The sequence below is a fragment of the Prionailurus viverrinus genome, chromosome A1, assembly GCF_022837055.1.
Source record: "Prionailurus viverrinus isolate Anna chromosome A1, UM_Priviv_1.0, whole genome shotgun sequence".
NCBI lineage: Eukaryota > Metazoa > Chordata > Mammalia > Carnivora > Felidae > Prionailurus > Prionailurus viverrinus.
Genome location: NC_062561.1, coordinates 197531095 through 197556067, shown reverse-complemented (window position 1 = coordinate 197556067; position 24973 = coordinate 197531095). Strand labels below are relative to the sequence as shown.

Sequence of the window (24973 nt, the reverse complement as noted above, 5' to 3'; positions counted from 1 at the left end):
GGGCCTTCTGGTTGAGAGAGGCTGCCCCTGTGTGCCAGGCAGCAGGGGAGCATAGTGGATGGGAGTTCTGCCCCCAAGGCGACACAGACATGGGTTCTAGTCGTGACTTTGCCCTTAGTATTGGTCTTGAGTGACTTAACCTCCCTGAGCTTCTTGTCCCTCTCTGGAAAATGGGTGTAAAGATAGCATCTGACTCAGAGTTCTTTGAGAATTGGATGATGTTAGGAAAGGGGTTTGTAAACCATGAAGCCTCTCATAGCCCTCAGAGGCAAAGATTATTATTTCTTCTCTAATTGCATCCTCTTATTCCAGGTGAAACCTTCAGTAAAACCACCCCAGGTCAAAACCTCACCAGCCCCTGCCAAGGACTCCCTAGGGAGAGGGGCAGCCCCAACCCCTGGGAAGGCAGGGGATGTGACACCCCAAGTCAGAGGAGGTGCCCTGACCCTAGCCAGCAAGGCCAAGAAGCCAGAAGAGGACTCGGAGAGCAGTGAGGAGTCGTCTGAGAGTGAGGAGGGGGCCCCTTTGGAGCCGCCCCACCAGGTGAGTCCTGGGGGCAGACCACTCCTCAGCGTCCTCAGGTCCCCCGGAGGCTGCCGAATGGCTATATAAGGAGCACCTGGCCTCCTCTGCCAGATAAGACTGACCTTGGGGTTTGGGGAGCAGGAGGTGGGGGTATGAAAATGAAGGACAAGAGCAGCTGGGCTTGTCAGTCCCCTATGGAAATTGCCTTCTTGTGTGAACCGCAGCCTGGAAGAGCTACTTCCCACAGGGTGGCCTTGCACCCTCCTCTCTGTCAGCAACTCCCCTTTACCTCAGTTTCCCTGTCTCGAGAATGGGATACGGCCAGCCGGTCCTATTGTGAAGGGACTTAAGTTTTAATTGCCTAGTCCTCTGGCTTCTTCGGCCAAATCATGGCTTCTTAGCTAACAGGAATCTTTACCTTCCATCTGCCGGGACCCACTCCTCTGGGCTGGGTGGCCAAGACTCTGGGTGCATCTGAAGGGAAAGCAGAGGGGCTGGGAAGCTGTTGGAGTCGGAGAGCCAGGAGGAGGAAGCATCAGACAGTGGTGGTAAAAGGCCCCGAAGCTGGCCCGGTGAGGCCCAGGAGTGGAGGTCCCAGCCCAGGGCCGGATGGTAAAGGAGAGATACAATAAGTAAAATAAAGTTCATCTTGCTGGGTGGTAATGAGGAAGGTAAGGGGGCGGGGGGCGGGCTGTAGGAATGGTCATTAAAACAGCGGCTCAGGGAAGGCCTTACAGAGACGTTGCGGGCCTGAAGGAGCAGGGTGGGGGTGTGTGCCACGTGGACATTTGGACAACGGTCGTTCTGCTGGGGAGCACGGCAAGTGCCCGGGCCCTGATGTGGCAGTGGGAGAGAGAATTGTGACCCGGAGTACAGTGGTCGACCACGCCAGCCGTGGAGCCTGTGCTCTCAGGGCTTGCCCGCTGACGGGAGCCCAGCCGAGGGAGCCTCTCTCTGATGCCTGTGTGTGGGTGACTCCGGGAGCGGTGCAGGGGTGTCGGGGAGAACTGCCACGAGGAACTGGTGTGTATCTCGGACCTAGAGGAGGAGGCAGCAGTGGCCAAGTGAGCTGGGCAAGGCTGCGAAGGCCCTGGGAGTGAGAGAAGCTGTCGGGCCGGGCCTGAGCCCCGGTCCAGGTGGAGAGCGAGAAGCACAGGGGGCTCTCGTGAGCCCCAGCTAAGGCCTAGGCTTCGTCCTGATGGCACACTGGAGGGTGAGGAGGGCAACAAAACCTCCCTTTCTCTCTCACTAGGCGAAGGCCTCGGAGAAAATTGTCCAGGCCAGGGCTGCCTCGGGCCCCGTTAAGGGGACCCCTGGGAAAGGGGCCACCCCAGCACCCCCTGGGAGGACAGGGCCTGCAGCTGCCCGGGCCAAGTCAGGGAAGCCAGAGGAGGATTCAGAGAGCAGCAGTGAGGAGGAGTCTGACAGCGAGGAGGAGCCGCCAGCTGCCAAGACACCACTTCAGGTGAGGCCTGGGGAGGGAGAGTCCATGAAGCCGTGCCCCTCCGCAGGAGGCCTTCTGAGGACCGGTTCCACTCTCTGTCTGCCAGGGCCCTAGACACACTTGGAGCCCTACCCCTTCTCCCCTGCGGTGTGTGTGGCGTCCTTTGCCCTGTCCAGCCTCTTGTGTCTCCTCACGTCCACCCTTGTGCTCCCTCCCGATTCTGCTTGTCTCCCTCCAGGTGAAGCCTTCAGGGAAGACCCCCCAGGTCAAAGCTGCCGCAGCCTCTGCCAAGGAGTCCCCTAGGAAAGGGGCCCCTCCAGTGCCCCCTGGCAAGGCAGGGCCTACAGCTGCCCAGGCTCAGGTGGGGAAGGGGAAGGGGAAGGGGGAAGAAGACCCAGAGAGCAGCACTGAGGAGTCCGACAGCGAGGGGGAGGCGCCAGCAGCCGTGCCCCTAGCCACGAGCCCTGTTCAGGTGAGGCTGCAGGACGCCCCGCAACGGCGCGGTCTGCCCCGTTCTGGAGAGCCTGTCTGTCGGCTTATCCTCCCCTTCCACACCTTGGGTCCCGTGCCCTGCATTTGCTCTCCTCACCTGGTCTTCCCTCACGGCTAGTCTCCTGTGGGCTCCTGCCCTGATCCTGTCTTTTGCTACTCCAGGCAAAGCCCTTGGGGCAAAACTCCCAGGTCAGAGCAGCCTCCGGTCCCGTGAAGGGGCCCCCTCAGAAGGCAGGGCCTGCAGCCACCCAAGCAGGGAAGCAGGAGGAGGACTCAGGGAGCAGCAGCGAGGAGGAGTCAGACAGCGAGGGGGAGGCGCCGGCCCAGGTGAGGCTCCTGCCTGTAAGTTTCTTCCTTCCCCTTCAGTGTCAGGAGCCACCCCCCCCCCCCCCCACACACACACACACACCCACACGCTGACTCTGTTTGCCCTCTTGGTTTCTGGTGTCTCTGCACACAGCCATACTTTGTGCTCCCTCCCCTGTTCCTGTGTGTCTCTCTCTGCAGGCAAAGTCCTCGGGGAAGATCATCCAGGTCACAGCTGCCTCACGTCCTGCCACGGGGCCCCCTCAGAAGGCAGGGCCTGCAGCCACCCAGGGCAAGGCCGAAAAGTGCAAGGACGAGTCAGAGAGCAGTGAGGAGGAGTCAGACAGTGAAGAGGAGGCGCCTGCAGCTGTGGCTCCAGCCCAGGTGGGCCCGGGAGGGGCTGCCCCACGGCCTGACCTAAGCCACTGGCACCCGTCGGCTCCCCGGGGAGCTGTGGGGAGGCATGGCGGCGGGGCTCCGCCCCAGAACAGATGGGGGCTCTGAGCTCAGGCTCCTTCTTTAGCTTCTGACTTCTTCCTCTCAGGCAAAACCAGCTATGAAAACACCCCAGACCCAGGCCCCTCCAAAGAGGGGCACCCCCGTTACCCCTGCACCTGCCAAGGTTCCCCCGGTGCGAGTGGGCACGCCAGCCCCTTGGAAGGCAGGAGCCGCATCCTCTCCAGCCTGCGCCTCATCCCCAGCTCTGGCCAGGGGCGCCCAGAGGCCCGAGGCCTCTTCAAGCAGCGAGGAGTCGGAGAGTGAAGAGGAGACCACTCCTGCCCCACCAGCAGGACAGGTGAGGCCAAGTTGGTCTGGCAGATTCGGGGCTAGTCCTCTCGTCGCCCTTTGACCTGAGATACGTGTCTCTTCCTTGTCATTCCAGGCAAAGTCTGCGGGTAAAAGCGTCCCGGTGAAAGCTGCCTCTGCACCCACCAAGGGGTCCTCGGGCCAAGGGGCTGTCCCAGTACCCGCTGGGAAGGCAGGGCCTGCAAGGGCCCCGGCTAAAGCTGAGGTTCAGGAAGATTCAGAGAGCAGTGAGGAGGAATCAGACAGTGAGGAGGTGACTGCAGCCCCAGCCCAGGTGAGGCCTGGGAAGAGCTAGCCCATCCCGCCCACACCAGGGCCCGGGGCAGGGCTGAGGAGGGACTTTTCTGGGCTGGGCTTGCCCCTGGCTGTGCAGAAGCCTCGAGGGCAGCCTCAACTCAGCCTGGTTCCCCACTTTTCACTCGGTCTCCTCCCCTGTCAGAGGTGTAGTCTCCCCCGTGGCCTTCTCAGCTCCCATTGAGACTCCTTATGCCACCCGCAAGCTCTGTGGAGCGCTCCTCTGCCTGGTGCTGCCCTGTCTCCCTCAGGGAGTTCCCAGTCTAGATGGGGGCGTGGATGTGCACACAGGCTAGTCCAGCATAACGTGATAAGTTGGAAAATAGGTCACGTACCTGGGTTACAGCACTGCAGGTGGGTAGCGTCTCGGGGTTTCCCCGGAGGGAAGGCCTCCTGGAGGAAGTGGCATTGGAATTGTAGGCTTGAAAGATCTGGCCAGGGGAAATGGAGTGTTCCAGGCAAAGAAGCCTGCTCGTGCCCGGAGGGTGGGAGAGTGCCTGGCCTGAGGGAGCTGCCCCGAGCAGAGCATTTTGGTGGGATCACTGGGGGAAATGATGCAGTGGCAGACAGAGCAGGGGGCTTGGAGCCAGACTGCCTGGGTTCAAGTCCTGGCCCCATTTCCTACCAATTGATTCCTACCTATCAGGGCCTTTATTGACTCTTCTGTAAATTGGAAATTAGCTGTCACAGGGTTGAGAATTTAATGAGATCTCACCTACCATACCCAGCAAGGGCCCTGTGCACACAGCAAGCTCACTCCTCTGCCTCCCTGAGGGTGGGCCAGGCTGATGGGGAACAGAATCAGGAGTCCCCTCCCAGCCTGGAAGAGCTGAGCTGGGAAAAGTGAAGATGGCTCACACCTCATGCTCACCCATGGTTTATTTGTAATTGTCGCTCTTTTTTTCCCCCCCAATAACCACTCACAAATTAGTCATTTCTATTTTCCCTGTACCAGAGCACGTGTTTTCTATGGGATTTTCTTTTGTCCCCCTCTCACAGTTGCCTTGTGGGACCCAGGGTCCTGTGATTCCCCTGTGATTTGACAGGTGCATGTGGGCCCTGTTGGAGTCCCAGCCCAGCAGCTCTTGTCCCGTTTCCACGCTGCAGACACATTCCAGACCAACACCTGAAAAGTTTCACTGTGCCCATCGCCTAAGTATTTGTCTCCCCATCTGAACCTCCCACCAATACCGTTAGATAGGTGTTCATTTGCTTTCGTTTCTGGAGGAGGAAATTAGAGCTTAGAAGAGTTGTTTGCTGACCAGCTTCAGCTCAGCAAGCCAATGAGGGTCAGCTGGGCCTGCGCCCCAGCGTGCCCGCCTCAGAAGCCTTTGCCTTTTATGCTTTCTCCTGCTACATTTTGGCCCAAACTTTTCCAACCACAGACATGATTATGTTGTGGGGCCTTACTTCCTCCCAAGGTGCAAAACAAAGCGGCTAATCCCTCTCTAGGGGCCCAGCCTTCTAGCCTGGTGCCCTGTCAGGAGATGGTGCCTTGCCTAATTTCAAGAGGCCTGAATTGCCCCCACTGAGACCGGCGGGTCTGATGGGAATCTTGTCTGGAGGATAAGGCTCATTAAGCCCCTGTTACGGGGTTAGGAGGATTCAGTGAAATAACACTTGTGTGGCCTCACTCTCAAATGCTGTCTGTACATACTAAGTGGGTTCCACACTGTTCAGTGTAGCTGGGGTCAGAAGTGAGACACGTAGTCGCTGGTCTGCTCAGAGACCTCACCCAGCTCAAAGGAAACCATCTATGTGAGAGCTGAGGTTCAAAATAACGTAACAAAGACAGGATTGGTTCTGGAAAACCAGATGTGCCAAAGACCAAGGAAGGAGGTGATTCTCGGTTGAAATGCTATAGGAAGAGAGCCTTTGTGTGAGAAGGGTGGGAGAGCTGGTCAGTCAGAGTGTGAGGAATGGCTGCGTGAGTGGTAGAGTGCCTTTGGAGTCTGACCTTGCCTTGTATGTTGATCTTCCGTCCTGTGATGACGTTACATTTGCTTATCAATTTTCATGGCTTTTATAGATTCCCTAGGGTTTTTTTATATACAGATCTTGTTGCCTGTGAATAAGGACAGCTTCACTTTTTCCTCTTCAATCTAGACGGCTTTTATTTCTTTTTCTTGTCTTACTGCACTGCCTAGAACCTCCAGTACAATGGTGAGTAGCAGTGGTGAGAGCAGACACCTTTGCCTTGTTTTTAATTTAGGGCACAGCACTCAGTCTTTCACTGTTTAATAGGATGTCAGCTATAAATTTTTCAAAGATTCCCTTTATCAGGATGAGAAAGTTCTTTTCTTTTTCTTTTTTTAAAGATTTTATCTTTAAGTAATCTCTACACCCTCATGGGGCTCGAATCCATAACCCCGAGGTCAAGAGTCACATGTTCTACTGACCAAGCCAGCCACGTGCCCCAAGCTCTTTTCTATTCCTAGTTTGTTGAGAGTTTTTATTAGTTGAATTTTTGTCAAATGCTTTTTTCTGTTGAAGTGATCTTACTGGTTTTTTCCTTTGTTCTATTAATGCAGTGTATTATGCTTAGTTGGTTTTCAGGTGTTAAATCAACCTTTTGTTTTTGTGATAAATCCCACTTGGTCATGGTGTATACTCCTTTTTCTTGCCGGATTTGGTTTGCTCATCATTTGTTAAGGGTTTTTGTGTTTATATCCATAAGGAATACTAGTCTGTAAATTTCATGTGATGTCTTAGCCTGGCTTTGGTATCGCCCTGATAACTGGCCTCAGAAAGTAAGTTGGGTGGTATTCTCTCCTTTGTTTTCTGAGGGTTTATGTTGGATTGGTATTATTTCTTCCTTAGTAGAATTCACCAATACAGCCATCTGGGCCTGTATTTTTTGTGTGTGGAAGATTTTTTGGTTTTTTAGTGTTTATTTTTGGGAGAGAGCATGCAAGCGGGGAAGAGGGGCAGAGAGAGCTGGGGACAGAGGATCCAAAGCCGGATCTTCGGTAACAGCAGCGAGCCCAGTGTGGGGCTCAAACTCAAGAACTGTGAGATCATGACCTGAGCCGAAGTTGGACGCTTAACCAACTGAGTCACCCAGGTGCCCTGAAGATTTTTAATTACTGAATCAATTTTGAAAATTGACTATTGGTCTATTCAGGTTTTCATTCTTCTTGAGTCAGTTCTATTTTGTACCTTTTAGTGATTTTGTGCACAGTTAATAATTTCTGCCTTTCTAGAAACTTGTGTGTTTTCATCTCCATTGTCTAATTTGGTGGCATAAATTTGTTCATAATATTCCCTATAATTCTTTTTAATTTCCATAGCGTCTATAGTGATGTCCTGCCTTCTTCCTAATTTTCGGTAATTTGTGTTTTCTATTTCTTGGTCAGCCTAGCTAAAGACTTACCAATTTTGTTGTTCTTTTCAAAGAAACAACTTGTGGTTCCATTGATTTATTTTGTGGTTTTTATTTCATTAATTTCCACTCATATATATATATATATATATACATATATATATATATATATATGTATGTATATTTTAAGAGAAAGTGGGGGGCAGGAGGGGCAGAGGGAGGAGAGAATCTTAAGAAGGCTCCATGCCCAGCAAGGAGGAGCCCGATACAGGCTTAATCTCACAACTGTGAGATCATGACTTGAGCTGAAATCAAGAGCTGGAGACTTAACCCCATCTGCTTTGATCTTTATTTTTATTACTCCTTCTTTTGGGTTTGATTTGCTCTTTCTTTCTAGCTTCTTAAGATGTGCATTTATTTTTGAGAGTGCACAAGCGAAAGAAGGACAGAGAGAGGGACAGAGGATCTGAAGCAGGCTCTGGGCTGACAGCAGCGAGCCCAATGTGGGGCTTGAACTCAGAAACCATGAGTGAGATCATGACCTGAGCCAAAGTCAGAAGCTCAACCTACTGAGCCACCCAGGCACCCCAAGGCGGAATCTTTAATTGTTTATTGTAGCTCTTGTTTTTCTTTTCTCTTTTTCTTACTTTTTTAAAATTTATTTACGTATTTATTTTGAGAGAGCGCACACAAGAGGGTGGGGGGGCTGGTTAGGGAGAGAAAATCCTAAGCAGGCTAGTGGAACACACACATACCACCTCCCCCCCGCTCCCCACTGACATCATGAAGCCCTACACCCTACTCCAGACTCATCTCACAAAATGTGAGATCATGACCTGAGCAGAAAAAAGCAGTTGGAGGCCACCCGGGTCCTTCTCCTTTTTTTCCAATGTAAGTGTTTAATGCAGTGAATTTCCCTGTAAGGACTGCATTAACTTTATCCCATGAATTTTGAAATGTTGGGTTTTTTATTCTTCTTTGACCCATGGGTTATTTAGAAGTGGGTTAACTTCCAAATATCTGGGACTATGCAGATTACTTTTTGTGGTTGATTTCTAATTTAATCCCATTGTGGCAGGAGAACATATTTGGTGTTATTTCAGTCCTTTTAAGTTTACTGAGACTTGTTAGGTCAACTTTGTCCTGGTGTCTTTTGTTTTCTTAAATGTAGGTAAACACATTACTCCCCTCAGGATGACTTTTTGGTGCTGATGAGCACCTTGACCTTTATCAGACACAGTCTGTGCTCTAAAGGGTTTTCTTTCTTGAAGTCCTGATTCTTAATTTCACTTGGTCTTGTGTGGATGAGGGAAGCTGGGCTGTGGGGGATGTCACTGATTAGGTGGCCTCTCTGAATGAGTCAGGGGCCTAGACGGGCTGTCAAATTCCTCATTCTACTTTACATCAGCAGGCTTTGCTTTCATACTCTTATCAACAATCTCACAGTCAGAGATTTTATTCTTTGTTGCTCTCATCTCTCTAGTCTGTGTTTGCTTGGATACCCCCAACAGGCTTTTTGGGGATCACCTGGATAGCCGCTAAGATTAGGTGAAATGGAAGAAACAACAGTGGTTTTCTATCTTGTTCTGCCATGCTGAGTGTCGGCTCCCTCCTCCTAGACTAAGATGGCTGCTTGAGCTCCAGCTGTTACCTCAGCATTTCTTCCAGTTGGGAGGAAGAAGACACATGTTTTTTGCATGTGTAAGGATGTCAAATCGTGTACTCAACTTCCATTCTGTTAGCCAGAAGTTAAATTCATGGCTGCCTAGCTGAAAAGGGGCCTGGAAAACACCTGTGCTCTGGGTAGGCTTGTACTTAGCTAACATTAAGAAAAGTGCTCACGATAATAAGTTTACAGGAGTGCTTATTATGTGCCAGGCACCATGTTAATTAAACATTATGAATCTGTCATTTAATCCTCATAATAACCCTGTGGGTGGGCCTTGTTATGACCTCCATTTTACAGAGGGGGAAACTGAGGCCCACTGAGGTCAGTGATTTGCCCAACTTCACATAGCCATTAAATGGAGGAACAAGAATCCAAGCTCGGGCCTCCGACTCCAGAATCCGTGTTCTTGGCTAACCACCCTGCTGCACCTCACCTTGTCCGTTCTGTCATCCCTGTTTCTCCTTCCAGGTGAAGACCTCAGCGAAAACCCCACAGACCAAAGCCAACCCAGCTTCCACCAGAACAGCTTCAGCCAAAGGGGCAGCGTCTGCTCCCGGAAAAATGGCCACTGCAGCAGCTCAAGCCAAACAGGAGTCCCCGGCCAAGGCAAGGGGGACCAGAAGCCCCGGGAGGTGCCAGAGGTGGGGTGGAGAGGAGGACCAAGCAGTTGCCTCCTCCTGGACAAGGGCCCTGCGCGGGCGGAAGGGACTTCCGTACGGTCACATCGTGGGTGGGGCTTAATCGAAGTGGAACCCTGTTGTCGACTTCCTTCCCCAATACACTTACCTCTTCACGATTCAGGTAAAGCCAACAGCAAGAACCCCCCAGAACAATGCTGTCTCAGTGAGGGGCCAGGGGTCTGTGGCAGCTCTGGGGAAAGCAGTGGCCACGGCAGCCCAGGCCCAGCCGGGGCCAGTCGGGGGCCCACAGGAGGGCTCGGAGAGCAGCGAAGAGGAGTCAGACAGTGACGGGGGAGCCCCCGCTCAGGTGAGGCCCGGGGAGGACCGAGAGCAGCCCCGTGCTGTCCCTTTCACTCCCTCCCCTGACTATTTCTCTCACTCCAGGCGAAGCCCTCTGGGAAGACCCCCCAGGTCAGAACTGCCTCAGCCCCTGGCAAGGGGTTCGCCAGGAAAGGGGCTGCAGCAGTTTCCCCCGGGAAGTCAGGAGCCGTGGCCACCCAGGCCAGGAAGCCAGAGGAGGACTCGGAGAGCAGCAGTGAGGAGGAGTCTGACAGTGAGGAGGAGGAGGCGGTGGCGGCACCAGCCCAGGTGAGGCCTAAGGAGGAGGCGGCTGCCACGCGGGGCCTCTGAGCCACCGCCACCGACTCCTCGCTTAGAACTTGGGTTTGGGGCCAGGTGAGGAATGAAGACCAGATCGAGGCTGCGACTCCCGGATCCTTATCCCACCTGCTGTCTTCCATGTCTCTAGGTGAAACCTGCTGTAAACCACCCCCAGAGCAAGGCCTCCCTGACGAAAGGTGTCGCAGGCACTCCTAAATCTACCAAGGCTCCCCCAGCACGAGTGGACACACCGGCCCCACAGAAGCCTAGGCCAATGACTCCTGCCAAGGTAAACAAGGCCAAGAATCCAGAGATGTCACAGGGAGTCTTGAGGAGGCTTGGACTGGGAGGCAGGTACCATGCGTCCCCTGGGGAGCTGGAGGGAGACCCGTCCCTTACCTGGGCCCTCATGTAGGCGTGTACATCTCTCCACGGAGAGCTCATCTGGTGTGAAGCCTGGGGAGTGGAGAGAGGGAGGGAATGAGGAACGAACTTTTTTTTCCGGTCGGTCTTCCTTCTGTTTGCAGAATGCAGCAGGAGCAGCTGTGTCCTGTAGAAGTCCAGGGGGGACAAACTCCAGGACTTCTCGGGCTCAGACATATGCTGGAAATGATGTACATAGGCCTGGTGGTCAGCATCGAGCCTCGGTGTCAGGAGAGACCGTAGCGGGTGGTGGCAGCCAGGGCAAACTGGAGAGCTCTTGCCCCATCTAGAAACACGGTCCTTGTCAGCTCCAGCAGCCAGTTGTGACCTTGTAGAAATGTACCCTTCGGGTGGCCAGATCTTCATGTTGTTTTTTGGTTTTTTGTTCTTAATGTATGTTTATTTTTGAGAGAGACGGAGACAGAAGGCGAGTGGGTTGGGCAGAGACAGAGGGAGACACAGAATCCAAAGCAGGCTCCAGGCTCTGACCTGTCAGCACAGAGCCTGACGCGGGGCTCGAACTCATGACCATGAGATCATGACCTGAGCCAAAGTCAGATGCCTAACCGACTGCGCCACCCAGCTGCCCCCAGATCTTCATTTCTTAAGGGGAATCGCTGTGCCAGGCTGAGCCCCATCCCCACTTAGATTCCTGTTTTCTTCACATGTGAAACAAGTACCAAGAAGTCTGTTGAGCACTCCTAGCACTGACTTCTGCCTTCAATGCACGAGACCAACTACGAGTGCCCTCTCTTGCTGATAGACACAGAGGGATAAAAGATGTTGGCCCTGCCCTCAGTGGGACCTGTAGTCAGTAGGGCAAGATGAAGTGGCTGTATTATTGAGGAATATTCTGGTAGTGCTCTGTCCGATGGAACTGGGAGAACAGGTCTCTGAGAGGCCCAAAGAGATGATTGAGCAGAACTTGAAGGAAGGAAGACCAGGGGTTCACCAGACAAAAAAGTGGAGCTAGGCACTCTGGGGCCCGAGGGCAGGGGTTGCCAAGGGGAAAGGATGTGAAGTCAGGTGTGTTCCACAAAGGCCAGCCATCCTGTAGGCAATAGTCACTTCTAGTTGCTCGTTACCAGTACCATTTTTGGGGGGCCTCAGTGCCAGACTAAGACACAAGGGTCCCAGCCGTGTTTAGACATGCAGTATTTTGGTGTGTTTTTGTTTTTTAAGTTTCAAGTGGTTTCCTGTATCAGGACATCTGAATCTTCAGGAGAAAACCTAACTGCAAGAGCTTAAAGGGGATTGGCCATCTCCTAGTTTTGGGTACAACGTTTTGGGGTAACGCTGCTCTAAAGGTGGTCCATTCAGCTCGGCATCATTGGTAACCTCGATTTCTTATGCTCTACCTGCCTCATTTTCGGGGCAGGGCTGCAGCACCTCCAGAAAAGCTAGGAAGTCCCCCAGCTGACCTCCTTACCCCTTATCTCCTTGTCCAGATCTAGGACATGTACTTCCCCTGACAAAAAAAAAAAAAACAAACAACCCCAAACTGCTCATTGGTAAGGGTCTTGTGGTTCTGTGATTGGCTGGGAGAAAGGGCCACCCTCCTCAGAGCCTGGTGGGGGGCAGAGAGACTACCAGAGCAGAGTTGGGGTTCTGTTAGCAAGGAACACATGGGGGCATGGCAGTTGCAGCGTGGGTTGTAGCTGACCCATTTAAAGATTAGGAAGTGACACCATTTTCGGGATCTTCTAGTGTCTCTTGAGAAATTGGATTCGGGCAATCTAGGTGGCTCAGCCACTTTGGTGCTGGGCTGAGTAGTGAAGAGGGGCCTCTGCCCTGCCCTGGGCTCCCCTGAGCTGGTTTCCCCCGGTGTCTGCTCCTCTGGCCCCCCGACAGCAGCTTCTGCCCAGCCAGCCTTCCTCGTGTATGCCTGGCCTGGCAGGAGGGGATGGCAGCCTTGGGCCACCTCCAGCTGGCTCCTGCCTTTCCCTGGGGGTGTCACAGCCAGATGTGAGCTGTGCTGGGGCCGCTGGCTCACCTCTGCAACCTCATCCTGGGCTGCTCTGTCCTCATTCAGACGCCTGGCCAACAGCACTCCAGCCCTCAGCTGTTAGTGGGTCTGACTCGCACGTCCCTTTCAAGAGTACACTCGGGAAGGGGTGTTCGCAGAGTGGAAGCCTGTGTTTCCACTGGCTATGGGGCAGGCCAAGCCGGCAGCTGTCCTCCTGTGCATGTAGTAAGGGGCCGTGCTGCCTTCCGTGGACAGCCAGCGTGTGTGAGGGTCATTGCTCACCGGCTGTGGTCCCCCTCAGCTAACACCTTCTGTCCCCTACCCATCTGCTTGTCCCCTCAGAAGGAGAGTGACTCCAAAACTGCCAGAAGCAAGACCCTGGCCCCAGCACGTCCAGAGAAGAATGCCAGAGGGTCCTCGGAGAGCAGTGGCGAGGAGCTCCCGGCCAGCCAGGTAGGCCCTGCCTTCTCTTTGAGACACTGCAGACTCAGAGCAGGGCAGTGGGCCTCAGGTGGGTGGAGTGGGGGCGAGGGCAGCTCTTTGCCATTTAAACGGCACTTCACAATTTCCTGGACTCTTCCCTCTGTTTTGATACATCCATCTTCACAGTAACCCCTGGGAGGGGGGCAACAGAGCATCCTTGAACATTAGGCTTCAGAGCCAGTGTAGGGTCAACACCAGCTCTCCCGGCCACCAGTTCCGTGACCACGGGCACATCTTAACCATTCTGAGGCCCAGACGTTTCCACTGAAGCAGGCAGAGTAACAGTCCCCCTCCTGCGTCTGTGCTCTGCTGTAGGAGGGCACGTGCTTTTGCCCATTTGCTGTGTCAGGAGTCAGAGCCCAGTGAGTTGCAGTCAATTCCCCAAATACCCGTGACCCATAAGGAGCCAAGGCGGAGGTAGACGCCGGCCCCCTGCCTCCCTGTATCTCTCTGTTTCGTGTGTGGCCCTGGGAGTCTTCCCCACGGGGTTTGTCTGAAGCCAGGGGGCAGACCGTGCTGGCGCACCTGTGGCACACGTTCACGTGCTCTGCTGCACCCCAAGCCCTCCCCAGCTGCACCCCTGAGGTTGGGACCAAGCCCCCCGGGTCTCCCCAGCTTCCTAAGTCTACAAGACTGGTGTTCAGGCCTGTGTGAACCCCAGCCTTTCTAGCAATTTCTAAAATTGCCCTTTGTCCTCTAGCCCCAAGTGCCTAGAAGCTTCTGCCAGGTCCCCTCAGGGACGCAAGTCCTCCAGTTACCAGATGAGTGGGGTCTCCTTAACCGTCTCCTGCACATACCATACCATGTGCTGACCAGTCCATCAGCAAGTTCACATGTGCTTGCACACCCCGAGTGGTGGGGCATGGGGTTCACTGCCTTTCTCTTCTCAGTAGCAAGGATTATAAAAATCCTGATGAATGGCTACATCTGACATTGTTGGTCACTTTGTGTGTGCCAGGCACTGTGCTAAACGCCATACTTCATTATTCTGTGTAATTCCTACAACAGCCCTGTGAGGGTAGGTCCCTCTTTTATTCCCATTTTAAGGAGGAAGGAATGAGGCTCAGAGAAGTCGAGCGACCTACCCCAGCATCACACGGCCAGTGCCAAGTGGACAGACCTGGCGTTTGAACCCAGGCCGTCCGTGCTCTGCCCAGCACTGCCTCCCCACTCCTCTCCAGGGAAGGAGGAAGGCGGTTCAGCATTGCCCTCTAGCTCTCCATGGCACCCTTACGAGGCCGCCTTCTCTGCTCCGGATCGGGACAGCTGGGAGGGAGGGGGCCGCCTCGCCCTTCTCTGCGGGGGCGGACTAACACAATTACAATGAACATCACGCTTAAACTGAACCATTTAATTGGTACGTTAGTCCTGAAGATTCTGGAGTCCCTGTTAAAAAAGAAGGACAAAAGTTGACATTTTGCGCGTTTCCCTAGGATTCAGGGAAGACGGCACAGCCTGGGGAAGCCGCAGCCTCCTCCTGACTGGGGGTTTTTAGCGCCTCTGTCCTCAGCGCGCTGTGATTATTATCATTATTATGCATTTGTCAAGCACTTCTCTATTGACAAGTTTCACTCTGTCTTTATTATTAGCCCATCAGTGGGGAAAAGGGATCAATGCCAGGGTAGTGGGCAGAGCCTCAGGCTGGGAGGCGGGGAGGGGATTGTGACTCCATTCCCAGGCTCCCTCACTGTGCCTCAGTCTCCCCACCTGCAGGGATGGGCTCCAGCCTCTTTCTCTGAGAGGAATTCCTGGGGGTGGTCTGTGGCTCAGCCCTGTGGTGCTGGCATTGCTAACCCCAGGCCAGGGTCTGGGGCAGGTACTGTATTAAGACCTAAGCCCTGCCTTCAGAGTTTCCGGTGGAGTCAGAGAAAAAAGCCTGTAAGGAGCTAAATTAGGGCATTAAGTGGGAGCCCTGGCATGGTTGGTCCTGGAAGGAGCTCCTGTCTGGTGCCTGGAGAACTAACTTCCAGTACGGCTCTGGCACAGTTTGCTGGTCACCCTGAGTGAGGCCACTTGCCCTCTCTTGAGCCTCAGCCTTCTCAGCCCGTGGGGTGACATTTCCCTGGGGGCTGGTGAACCACCGAAGCTCCAGGCTCCTCCTTGGAGGGTGGGATTTCCTGGCCCCTTAGGGCAGGGCTGGCCCAGAACCTGTTAACTAGCCCCAGGCAGCTCTCTGAGGCTCTTGGGGTGCTTTTTTGGCTCTGTTCTCCCCTGCCCCCCGCGGGGTTAACAGCCTGGGCTAGTCGGCCCCCTCCTCCACTCTGCCTCAGACTGGAATGAGGGCACAGTTGGAGAGCTCAGCTCTGACAGAAGATCCCCAGGTTTGCTTCTGCAGTGGGAAGGGAGTCCCTGCATTCCCTCTGGGCCCTTGGTGCCCACAGGGCGGCCCAGCCAAACGTTCAGGCTGCCTCAGCTTCCAGTGAGTCTTTGACTGTCACCTCTGTATGTGTATGCTGTGCTTTGCAGTTTCCAAAGCGAATCAGAGCCCCTCTGGTGAGCAAGCCCAGGCTGGGATTACTAATAGCCCTTTCAACAGGTGGGAAACTGAGGCCCACGAAGCTCAAGGGTTGGGCCACATGGTGAAGTCTGGCAGAGGGAGGATCAGAGGCGGGTTTCCCCTCATCTGTGGGTTGCATGACCCACCTTTTCAACTATCCACTGCCACTGGACTACTGTCGTGTCCCTGCCCTCCGAGCCAGGCCCCCTGCGCCGCCCCCGGCCCAGAGGCCATGTGGGCAGGTGGAGCAGGGAGGAGGAGGCGTTTGCTGCCGAGCTGCTTTTAACATCCCAGACGCTATTGTTTGCCTTGGTGCGTTCGGTGCCTCTCTTCATCCCCGACAATCTGTTCTTCTGTCTTCTCACATATATATAGATCCCCCCTCCCTCAACTGTAAGCCTTCTCCCACTTTCCATCCTTCTCTCTTTCATCATGTGGGAAGGCAGGCTCTGGAAGTGGCAGATCAGAGCAGCCGCGGGGGAGGCTGTTTGGCAAGGGTAGGAAGGGCCCCAGCCCAGCAAAGCTTCCAACCTCCGCGGTTACCCCTCTGCTTTACTTTTCACGGTGCCTCTCCCACTGCCCCCCTGCGCCCTGGAGGTAGGCAGGGTGGTGAGGTGGGCAAGACTGGGCCCTAGACGTCGGCCTTGGGCAACTTCCTCCTGCTGCTCCTGCTTCCTGTGTTTCCCCCCAGGGCTAGACAGGGAGTGGAGCTCAGACCGAGTCTGACCCGAGGGTGGAAGGTGGGCTCATCTGGCGGCCTGACTCCTGGCTCCATGTATGCGAGGGGCGCGTGCGAGCGGTGGGCATATCCACTGGAGCTGTGACCCCAGCCTGGTCCGCGGGATCCCAAGGAGCTGCCGCTTTCTCTTGTCTTTTGCTGTCTCGCTGGAAGATGGAAAGCCTGCCCAAAGATAGAACAGCATCAAAGAACCCCCACGTGTCTTCCCCAGCCTCAGCGGGTCTGCATTCGTGACCAGGCTCGCTTCCCGCAAACCCTCCGCTCCTTCCCCAGTACCCCGGCTTCCTTTTTTTTTAAAGGACAGCCACCATCCAACATCACCCCTGAGAAGCTGACCCGCAAAGTCAGTGTCTCCATTTCCCGGATTGTCTCATGAGTAATACTCTTTACATCTGGTGTGTTCCATGGAGTCCCTTAGGTCTTAATGTGTTGGGTATTTCCCCCGTGCGGTTTGTTTGTTGAAGACATTGGCTCTGTGTCGCTAGGTGGTGGCACCCTGGGCCGCGTCTCAGGAAGCCGCATCAGAGTCTCTGGGGTGGGGGCAGCTCGATGATGCACAGCTCCTCAGGTGAATGTGTGTTAGGGCCCAGGCAGCCGAGGGGCGTGGTGCTTAGAGCACCCTGCTGGGCGGGCATCTGGCCCTGGCTGTGTTTCAGTTAAGCTGTGCGCCCTTGGGCAGTTCTTTTCTCCTCTCTGAGCTTAGTTTTCTCACCTGTACAATGGAGCTTCTGCTGCTGACCTCAGGGGTTCCTGTGAAGGTCCAATGGGCTCCTATTGAGCCGTGAGGTACGGTGCAGGTCTTAGCAGGTGCATGGCCTGAGGGTGAGCCAGGAGTGCCCTGGGCGGCTGCAATGGCCTCTGCCTTCCCAGCGGCCCTGAGCTCTCTGGACCCCTTGCCCTGTAAACCCCCACCCAACTTCCCCTTTGCCTGGCCAAGCCTTTAATCACTCGGGGGGTATGTTTTGTTTTTGTTTTTCAAGGTGATTAAACCCCCTCTGATTTTTGTCGACCCTAATCGTAGTCCAGCTGGCCCAGCTGCTACCGCCACACAAGCCCCAGCTGCAAACACCCCGAGGAAGGCCCGGGCCTCGGAGAGCACAGCCAGGAGCTCCTCCTCTGAGAGCGAGGATGAGGATGTGATCCCTGCTACGCAGTGCTCCATTCCCGGTGAGCACAGGCCTGTAATGCAGGGCTGACTCCCCTGCCGCACCTGCCAGGCTCACCTGGGAGGGACCGCCGGCACGTAACATACGTACGCACGCACACACACATGCACCAGCCAGCACATCCACACGCACAGACCCTGTCGAGGCCCGGAGGGGAGAGGATGCTGACAGAGTCAACACAGCATGTGGCTCAGGCGGGGCTTGGTTCATCCCTATAAGGAACTACCTCCGATCTCCATTTCTGGAGGAGTATTTGCCATGACTTCTGTGTGCCGACTCCAAGGGGTGGAACCCACGCTAGTGGCTAGGAGCTGCAGAGCAAGTTTGTACATAATCTAAGGAAGGGCTTTGTAGTGAATGATGGCCTGAACAGGGAGAATGGTAGTGAGCCTCCTGTTCTTGCTCGTATGTAAGGAGGGTTAGGTGATCCCCAGCCAACCATTGTAGGCAAGGATTGCATCTATCAGGGGGAGATAGTGCCGTATCTGGGGTTTCTTTTACTTCTGAGAATCTGTGGTACGACCGACGACATCAGGAAAGTGGTTAATATTGTAATGCTTTTTGTGAAGATAGTAACAATACCTGATCTTGGTAGGCTAATTAAACACAGAGCAGCACAAAAGAAAGAATGTCCCTGTAACCCCACTGTCTGGAATAATTGTTGATGTTTTATAGCTGTTAACTTTACAAAAACTTAAGCTTTGTATGTGTTTTTGTAAAGTGAGATCACATTGTATGTTACCCTCAGGAATTTTTACATATTTTGATGTTACGTATTTACCATGGGATGCCTGCTGGCCACAAGGCAGTCCCTCGGGTGGACTTAGCCTAGTTTACGTAGGCAGGGCCGTACCAGAGGGAGCGAAAGGTTTTGTCTGGGGGCTCTGGGACTAGCACAAGTGGTGCTGCGGTGAACACGTGGACCTGAGCCTTTGCAGATGACCGTGCTATTGTTGTGGAGACTCTTCTAAATGCACAGAGTCCCATTTGGTACCGGTACTCCCCACCATTACTCAAAGTAGTGGCCTGGCCAGCTGAGGGGGAGCATCGTCGAAGACAGAAGAATGGGGAGGGGCAAAGGGAAATCCTGGGGTCACTGCCACAGCACCCTGAGCTTGTAACGTGAGATGGTGACAGCTCCTCCGTGCAACACTGAGGGAGGGCGTTACACAGGCTTCTGCGGATGACATGAGCCCTGGGCCAGGTCCCCAGGCTGATATCGGGGATTGCTCTTGCGTGCACTGACTTACATCCCGCCCCGCTCCGTCTCAGCCACTAGAACAAACTCGACCACGCTCATGGCCCACCCAAGGCCCGCTGTCAGAGCCAGCAGCAGTGAGGCGTCCGGTCGGGTGTCGGAAGGCAAGAAACAGGAGGCACCGGTCGCTCAGGTACCTGGCAGGCGAGGGAGAGGGAGGGCCGTGCAGGCCAGCAGGGGTGAGGGGCCCTCTGTCCCTCGGTACCCGCACATGCTGCTGGGTGGGACTGCCGTTGCTTTTGTCCACCACCCCCCCACACCCCCCGGCCCTGACCGGGTTCCTGGATTCCTTTGAGCTAGGAGGAAGCGTCGTCCGAAGCACCGTGTCCCGCACACCCCTCGGCAGCCGTTCCGGCTCGGTTGTGCTTTTGGTTTCTTTTTCTCTCTCAGTTTGGAATTGCCGGGAACAAACCTTGCACTTTTGTAGCGTGGATAGCAGTGACTTCCTAGCTTTCACCACTTTCAGTGCATTTCTGTTGGGTCTTTGCCTAAATCCAGAAGCCTGAGCAGGGTAGAGTTAATGGCTCACTGTTCAAACAATGGAGCTGAGTGCTGCCCTTCAACAAGACAGTTGAGATTTGTCCAGGATTATTCAGGGCCCGAACCCAGGTCTCCTCACAGCCGGTCCATTGCTCCTGGGGCCATAGCGGTTAGTTTTCCTGTCCCGTTGCGCCTCATCCCTTCTGAGAGGGCAGGAGGGAGCACGGTTGTTGGGTGGGTGGCTGGGCTGCGGTCACTGCACCCAACAGCCTGCACCCATTCGGCCGTTCAGCCAGCAGATGGTGCCAGGCACTGGGGATGCAGCAGGAAGAAGGCAGAGAGCATCCCTACCCTCACAGGCCATCAAACGAGGACGCCAGAAAATAAAAGTACTCACCGACTGGTGGGTGCGTGAAAGAAAGAATATAAGCTAGAGAACAACGGGATGGGCCGCTTTAGGAAGGATTGGCAGGACTGGCCTCCCCAAGGAGGCTAGAGAAGCAGGCGAGCCAGGGAGTTCTCCAGCCAGGGAAGCACAGGTGCTGGGACCCTCAGGGGAGGTGCTTGGGGGTAAGAGACGGAGGAAGCAATAAGACGAGAGGGGCCGGGCCGGACAGGCCATGGTGGGGGCCACGCGGCAGCAGAGGGGGCCTGGAGGTTTTCAGGGGGGGCCCTGCCCAGCTCTCTTCCAGTTCTCTCTCCCCAACTGCTGGCGCATGTGGGAAGCAGGAGCGGCAGGCACCAGGGAGACTTTGAGGAGGCTGTTGCAGCCACCCAGCTAGAGACTTGTCCCTTGTGAAGGCTTCGGATGGGGTTGGGGGACTTTGGGTAGGGGCCCAGCTGCTTCCGACCCCTGGGCTAGAAGCCTTTGGATCCTCTGAGAACGATACGATTAGCTTATAACCTGAAGCCTGGCCCCATTTTCTGCCCACATGGTGGCATTGCCCCTTTGACTGTCCCTCAGTCCCCCACTCCAGCCCCATGGCTCCTTGTGCAGTTACAGGTCCCCTCCCGTGCCAGCCAGTATCTGTCCAGGGCACGGCATAGATGGCATCCTAAGAACTTGGGAGTCTCAGGGCTGCCTGTGGCTGTCCACAGGTGACAAAGAGGAACCCTGCTCACCTCCCGCTGACTCAGGCCGCCCTGAAGGTCCTTGCCCAGAAAGCCAGTGAGGCCCAGCCTCCTGCTGCCAGGACCCCGTCTTCAAGTGGGGTGAGCTGGGGGAGCCGGGTGGTGTTGGGGCCAGGCCCCACCCTGGAGGGGACAGTGATGAATGATTACAGAGCGCAGAAGGGAGGGCCCAGGAAGGGGCCCGAGTCCCAGGGCCAACATTTGCCTGCCGTGTGACTGTGACGTGTACACTTGTCTCATCCCCATACCCCGCACTCTCTGCTCCCTGGTCTGAGCATCTGTGGGAGGGCTGAGGCCTGGGTGCAAAGCAGCTAACAGTCGCCTAGCTGTAGGGTAACTGGGTGTTCAGGAGGCACCAAGACTTATTTCCCTTCTTTTTTTTCCTTCCACTCTCTTTTTTCACCAAATTAGGTTGACAGTGCTCTGGGAACACTCCCTGTGATGAGTCCCCAAAGAGCCCCTGTGCAGGCCAAAGTGACCAACAAGTTCAGGAAACCTGAGGTTCCTGTGGTCCAGCAGGCCACGGCCACCCCTGCAGGACGCCCCAGAGCCAAGGCCTCTGAGACCTCCAACGACAGTGAGGACAGCAGCGGCAGCTCTTCAGGGAGTGAGGAGGATGCTGATGGGCCCCAGATGGTCCCCTCGGCCCACAGACTGGGTGAGGGTCCCAGGAGGGGAAGGCTCGGCGGGCCCAGAGGAGGGGAGTGATGGCCTGGTGGAGCCCTGAGTTCAGGCCTGTGCTCTGGATCTTCACTTGTTCTGCATCCTGGGCCTAGTCATCCCATGCTGGGCCTCAGTTTCCCCACCTGTGCAACCCCATGAGGAGGTTGGTCCAAGTGATATCAGACTCCGCTGTTTGACCACTCCCAGCTTTTTCGTACCGGCTCGTAACTGGTCTCCCAGCATTCCAGGGGCATGCCCCCTTCCCACCCCCAGAAAAGCAGAGAAGCGGAAGTAGGGCCTCAGGAATTAGAACAGAAGGTTTTGGCATTTGGATGTCTTACTTAGAAGGCTGCAAACAGCCGTTGACCCTGGAAGGGAGTCATAGGAGCAGGTAAAGCCTTGGGCGGGAGGGCGGGGGGCATGTGGAAATCTCAGGCCTTCCTGGGGCCTCCCGGAGGGCTCTGCCTCACCCCACGCAGCCGGCCTCCCAACAGGGTGCCTGTGCTCCTCCAGTAGGTCCGGCCCCCTCCACAACGGAGACCTTGGTGGAGGAGACCACAGCAGAGTCCAGTGAGGACGAGGTGGTGGCACCCTCTCAGGTAACTGCCAGGGAGAGGGCTGGCACCTCAGGGGCCTTGGGGCGGGAGCTCGAGGCCACCTGATGCCTGTTAGGCCGAAGCCATCCCCCGCGGCAGGGCCTGGTGTCCCCGAGGCCAGGCTGTCTCCTCCGCTGAGGCTCTATTTCAGCCTAAGGCCATGAATAGTGGACTCTGAGTCTGTAGAAAGGGCTTGCCTTGATTTTAGATGAGTCCCGGAAGGGAAGATATTTTGTAACAGATGGGATTTCTTTAAGGTTATCTTCTGTACACGGCAAGCGCTAGTGATTTTCCATTTGCCTTAGCTGTAAGAAATTGTCTTTTTAAATGTGCCTGACGAAAATATGTACTAATTAAAATAGTGCAGGAGACCCATACAAAGGGCTAATGTGCCCACCACCGACAGGGTGGCCCGACCTTAGGGGCTCCCCATTTAGGGGCACCCTAGCAGGCCCTGTGCTCCAGGGCTAGGTGGGGCAGGGTTCCAACCTCGTTCACAGTGGGTTTCTTCAGTCTCTCCTCTCAGGTTATGTGACCCCTGGGCCAACTCTGGCCAATTCCCAGGCTTCAAAGGCCACTCCCAGGACAGATCTCGACCCCTCGGCTTCCTCTACTCCCGCCACCAAAGATGCCCCAGACGGCAAGCAGGAAGTGGAGCCCCAACAAGTAGCAGGCACCATATCCCCTAAAACAGGTGAGCCAAGGGCCACAGGAAAGACCCAGTGGGACCCAGTGGGACAAGGCAGTGGGCCCCTTCTTTTTCTCCCTCAGGAATAGTCCTACCGATAGGGTTGTATGTGTCACCAGGACCTTTCCAAGCAGGGCCTGGTGCCCCAGCGCCCAGGTGTCTGGCCGTTATGATACGAGACAGCCTGGAAGTCGAGTTATCCAGCTTTGTGGGATGCTGGTGCATCTGGTAGGGTGAGCCCTGCCTTAGAGCAGTCTTGGCTCTTTCTAGCTGTGCCTGTTGACAACTGGGCTCGTGGTATGGGGTGTAAGGACTCGGGAGCTCAGACAAAAGGCAGGAGCCACGTTTGGAGAAGTTGCTAGCACGTGGCAGAGACCCCCGGTGATGGACTGATTTGTTGTAAAGCCTCAGACAAGACCCTGGGCCAGTCTAGGCTTGTGTGTCTAAACAACACAGGGCAGGGTAGATCCATCTAGTCAGCGTCAAGGCATGGCACATACAGAAAATAGTCACGTGGTATTAGGGCAGACTAGAGTGCTGAGGTCACCCGGCCAGGGGCATCCGCCAGCCCTGACTTGCCAGGGCTGAGGGACAGGGATCTCAGGTGGGCATGCCTGGGCCAGCTCTAGGGATCCAGTCCCCAGCTTTGGTGTTCCAGGGTATTTGTAGACAGGAAGCAGACAAGTGGGCTTCTGGAGGAGGAGGTTGCCAGCAAAAACTCTGCCCTCCTCAGCCGCCTTCTCCAACCCCGACCTTTGCCAGGAAGCAGCAGAGGACCGAATTGGGCCTCCCTCTGTCCCGGGACCCCCTCTGCTCAGCCTGCCGTGTCCACTTCCCCTCACCCACCACAGCCCTGGAGCCAGAGCCGCTTCAGAGTTTGCTCCCTGGGCCCAGTGCATGCTGTGGGGCACAGCCCCCAGCCCCGTGATGCGGAGCTTGGCCGAGTCACCTGCGCACCTTCCAGAGCCCTGCGTGTAGGCATTCTCGTGCCCGTGAAGCCCAGAACACAGTATAGAGCTGCCGAGTCCCCTGGGAAGTTAGGGGCAGCGTTGGGACACTGCCGACGTCGGCCCCCGCATACACCCCTTCCGTGACTGTAACTGCAGCTTGCCGGCACGGGTCAGCAGAGGAGTCATTGCTCACTTTCTTCCCCAGTGTTCTTTGTGAGAGGCGGGTGCGACAGGGAGACATTTTAGAGGGGGCTGTGGAAGGCTTTTTTCACACGTGTAGTCAGCACACAATTATCAAAGGAGAGCAGAGGCGTGGAAAATTCTAAACAAAGGCTGTACCAGAAGTCACTCTGGCAGGCAGCAAACCTGCTTAGTCAGCCGCCACGTGCTTATACAGCATGCCCGTCACCCCCCAAGCTGCCCTGTCCCCTGCCCAGCTTTCACCGTGAGTCTCTGACTTGGAATAGGGCCCTCATTGTTCATCTGAGCTCTTACTTTACAAACAGGGAGACTGAGACCCTGGGAGGAGCGTAGTCCCACAGCCAGCTGGCGGTAGTCAAACCTGGAATCCAAGGCCCTTGCCTCCCAGCTCTGGACTTCTGACTGGACAAGACCATCTCCCTCCTGTCTGACCTTGTGTTCTGTTGACAGATTCAGGCCCCTTCCTCAATTAACATTCTGGAGTCTTTCTCCACCCCCAACCTGACTCGGGTTTTTCGTGTGAGGAGACAAGAGAGTGAAGTTTAAAACAGTAAAGAAAAGAGCTAAGTTAAAAGCTGCTGGAAAGGTGTGAGCCAGGAGACCCTGCTGGGGCAGAGTGACCACTGGGCTGCCCTTTCCCTGTCTGTACCACATCAGGGGAGGTCGGTCGTGTCCCTAGACCCTTGGCTCTTACACAGTGAGTCTGTTTCCTGACTCTCCCTGATCTGTGACCCCAAATCCTCTCTCCATAGGCAGAAGACAGGCTGGTCCCACGCCTCAGAAGCCCCGGAAGCCCAAGAAGGAGGCTGGGAGCCCCCAAGCGTCCACGCTGGCGCTGCAGGGCGACATCAGCCGGCGCCTCCTGAACGAGCCCTGGCCCCTGAACGAGGCCCAACTCCAGGCCTCGGTGGTCAAGGTCCTGACGGAGCTGCTGGAGCAGGAAAGGAAGAAGGCCGCGGATGCCGCCAAGGAGAGCAGCAGGAAGGCCCGGGGGGGCCGCAAGCGGAAGCTGTCGGAGGACCAGACGGCTGCCAGGGCCCCCAAGAGCAAGAAGAAGAAGCAGCCGGTGGCTGGGGGAAGCGGGGAGGGTGCAGTCTCGCCAGAAAAGGCCTCCGGGACTCCTAAGGGGAAATCCAAGAGAGCCGGAGCAAGTGGTGACATCAAGGAGAAGAAGGAAAAAGAGTCTCCTGGCTCTCAGGGGGCCAAGGAGAGGCCAGAAGGGGAGCCGGGGACGCTGAAGGTGGAGGGTGGAGACCAGGGCAACCCCAAGAGCAAGAAAGAGAAGAAGAAATCCGACAAGAGTAAGTGGTGGACCGCAGCCAGGAGCGCGCTTCCTGCTGAGAGCGGGTCCCCGCTTGGCCAGCCCGGGCGAGCGCTCAGTTGCACAGAAGGGAAGGGCTGAGGAATGTTTGTTTGCAGCCCCCGGGCAGGTAGTGGCAAAGCCAGAACTGGACCCCAGAGAGGCTCTGACTTCTGGGGCGATGCTCCGGCTTCTCAGGGGCCCAGGCACCTAGGTAGCAGGTTCCCCTCAGAGCTCCCAGAAGCGGCCCCCTCTCGAGCTCTGTATGTGCCCGCATGCAGTGGAACCCCCTG

General features: G+C 55.5%; 1 protein-coding gene across 11 annotated transcripts in view; it reads left to right on the top strand.

The window, feature by feature from the left end:
• Positions 1 to 24973, top strand: part of TCOF1 (treacle ribosome biogenesis factor 1) — a 38101-nt gene that overhangs the window by 10734 nt on the left and 2394 nt on the right. For 2 of the 11 annotated variants that reach the window (XR_007150542.1, XR_007150543.1), the window contains exons 7-25: positions 313 to 543; positions 1778 to 1990; positions 2208 to 2441; positions 2624 to 2803; positions 2969 to 3151; positions 3312 to 3563; positions 3651 to 3848; positions 9328 to 9465; positions 9661 to 9846; positions 9924 to 10127; positions 10288 to 10428; positions 12871 to 12981; positions 17228 to 17414; positions 18686 to 18804; positions 20250 to 20363; positions 20694 to 20940; positions 21459 to 21544; positions 22055 to 22235; positions 24133 to 24685. Coding sequence is in view for 9 of the 11 variants with exons in the window: in XM_047851051.1 (XP_047707007.1) it covers positions 313 to 543; positions 1778 to 1990; positions 2208 to 2441; positions 2624 to 2803; positions 2969 to 3151; positions 3312 to 3563; positions 3651 to 3848; positions 9328 to 9465; positions 9661 to 9846; positions 9924 to 10127; positions 10288 to 10428; positions 12871 to 12981; positions 17228 to 17414; positions 18686 to 18804; positions 20250 to 20363; positions 20694 to 20940; positions 21459 to 21544; positions 22055 to 22235; positions 24133 to 24681 (3754 nt within the window). In the remaining 2 variants the exon portion in view is untranslated. Of the gene's footprint in view, positions 1 to 312; positions 544 to 1777; positions 1991 to 2207; positions 2442 to 2623; positions 2804 to 2968; positions 3152 to 3311; positions 3564 to 3650; positions 3849 to 9327; positions 9466 to 9660; positions 9847 to 9923; positions 10128 to 10287; positions 10429 to 12870; positions 12982 to 17227; positions 17415 to 18685; positions 18805 to 20249; positions 20364 to 20693; positions 20941 to 21458; positions 21545 to 22054; positions 22236 to 24132; positions 24686 to 24973 lie in introns of those variants that run through there. The other 9 variants (XM_047851051.1, XM_047851059.1, XM_047851117.1 and 6 more) reach the window with 8 other exon arrangements.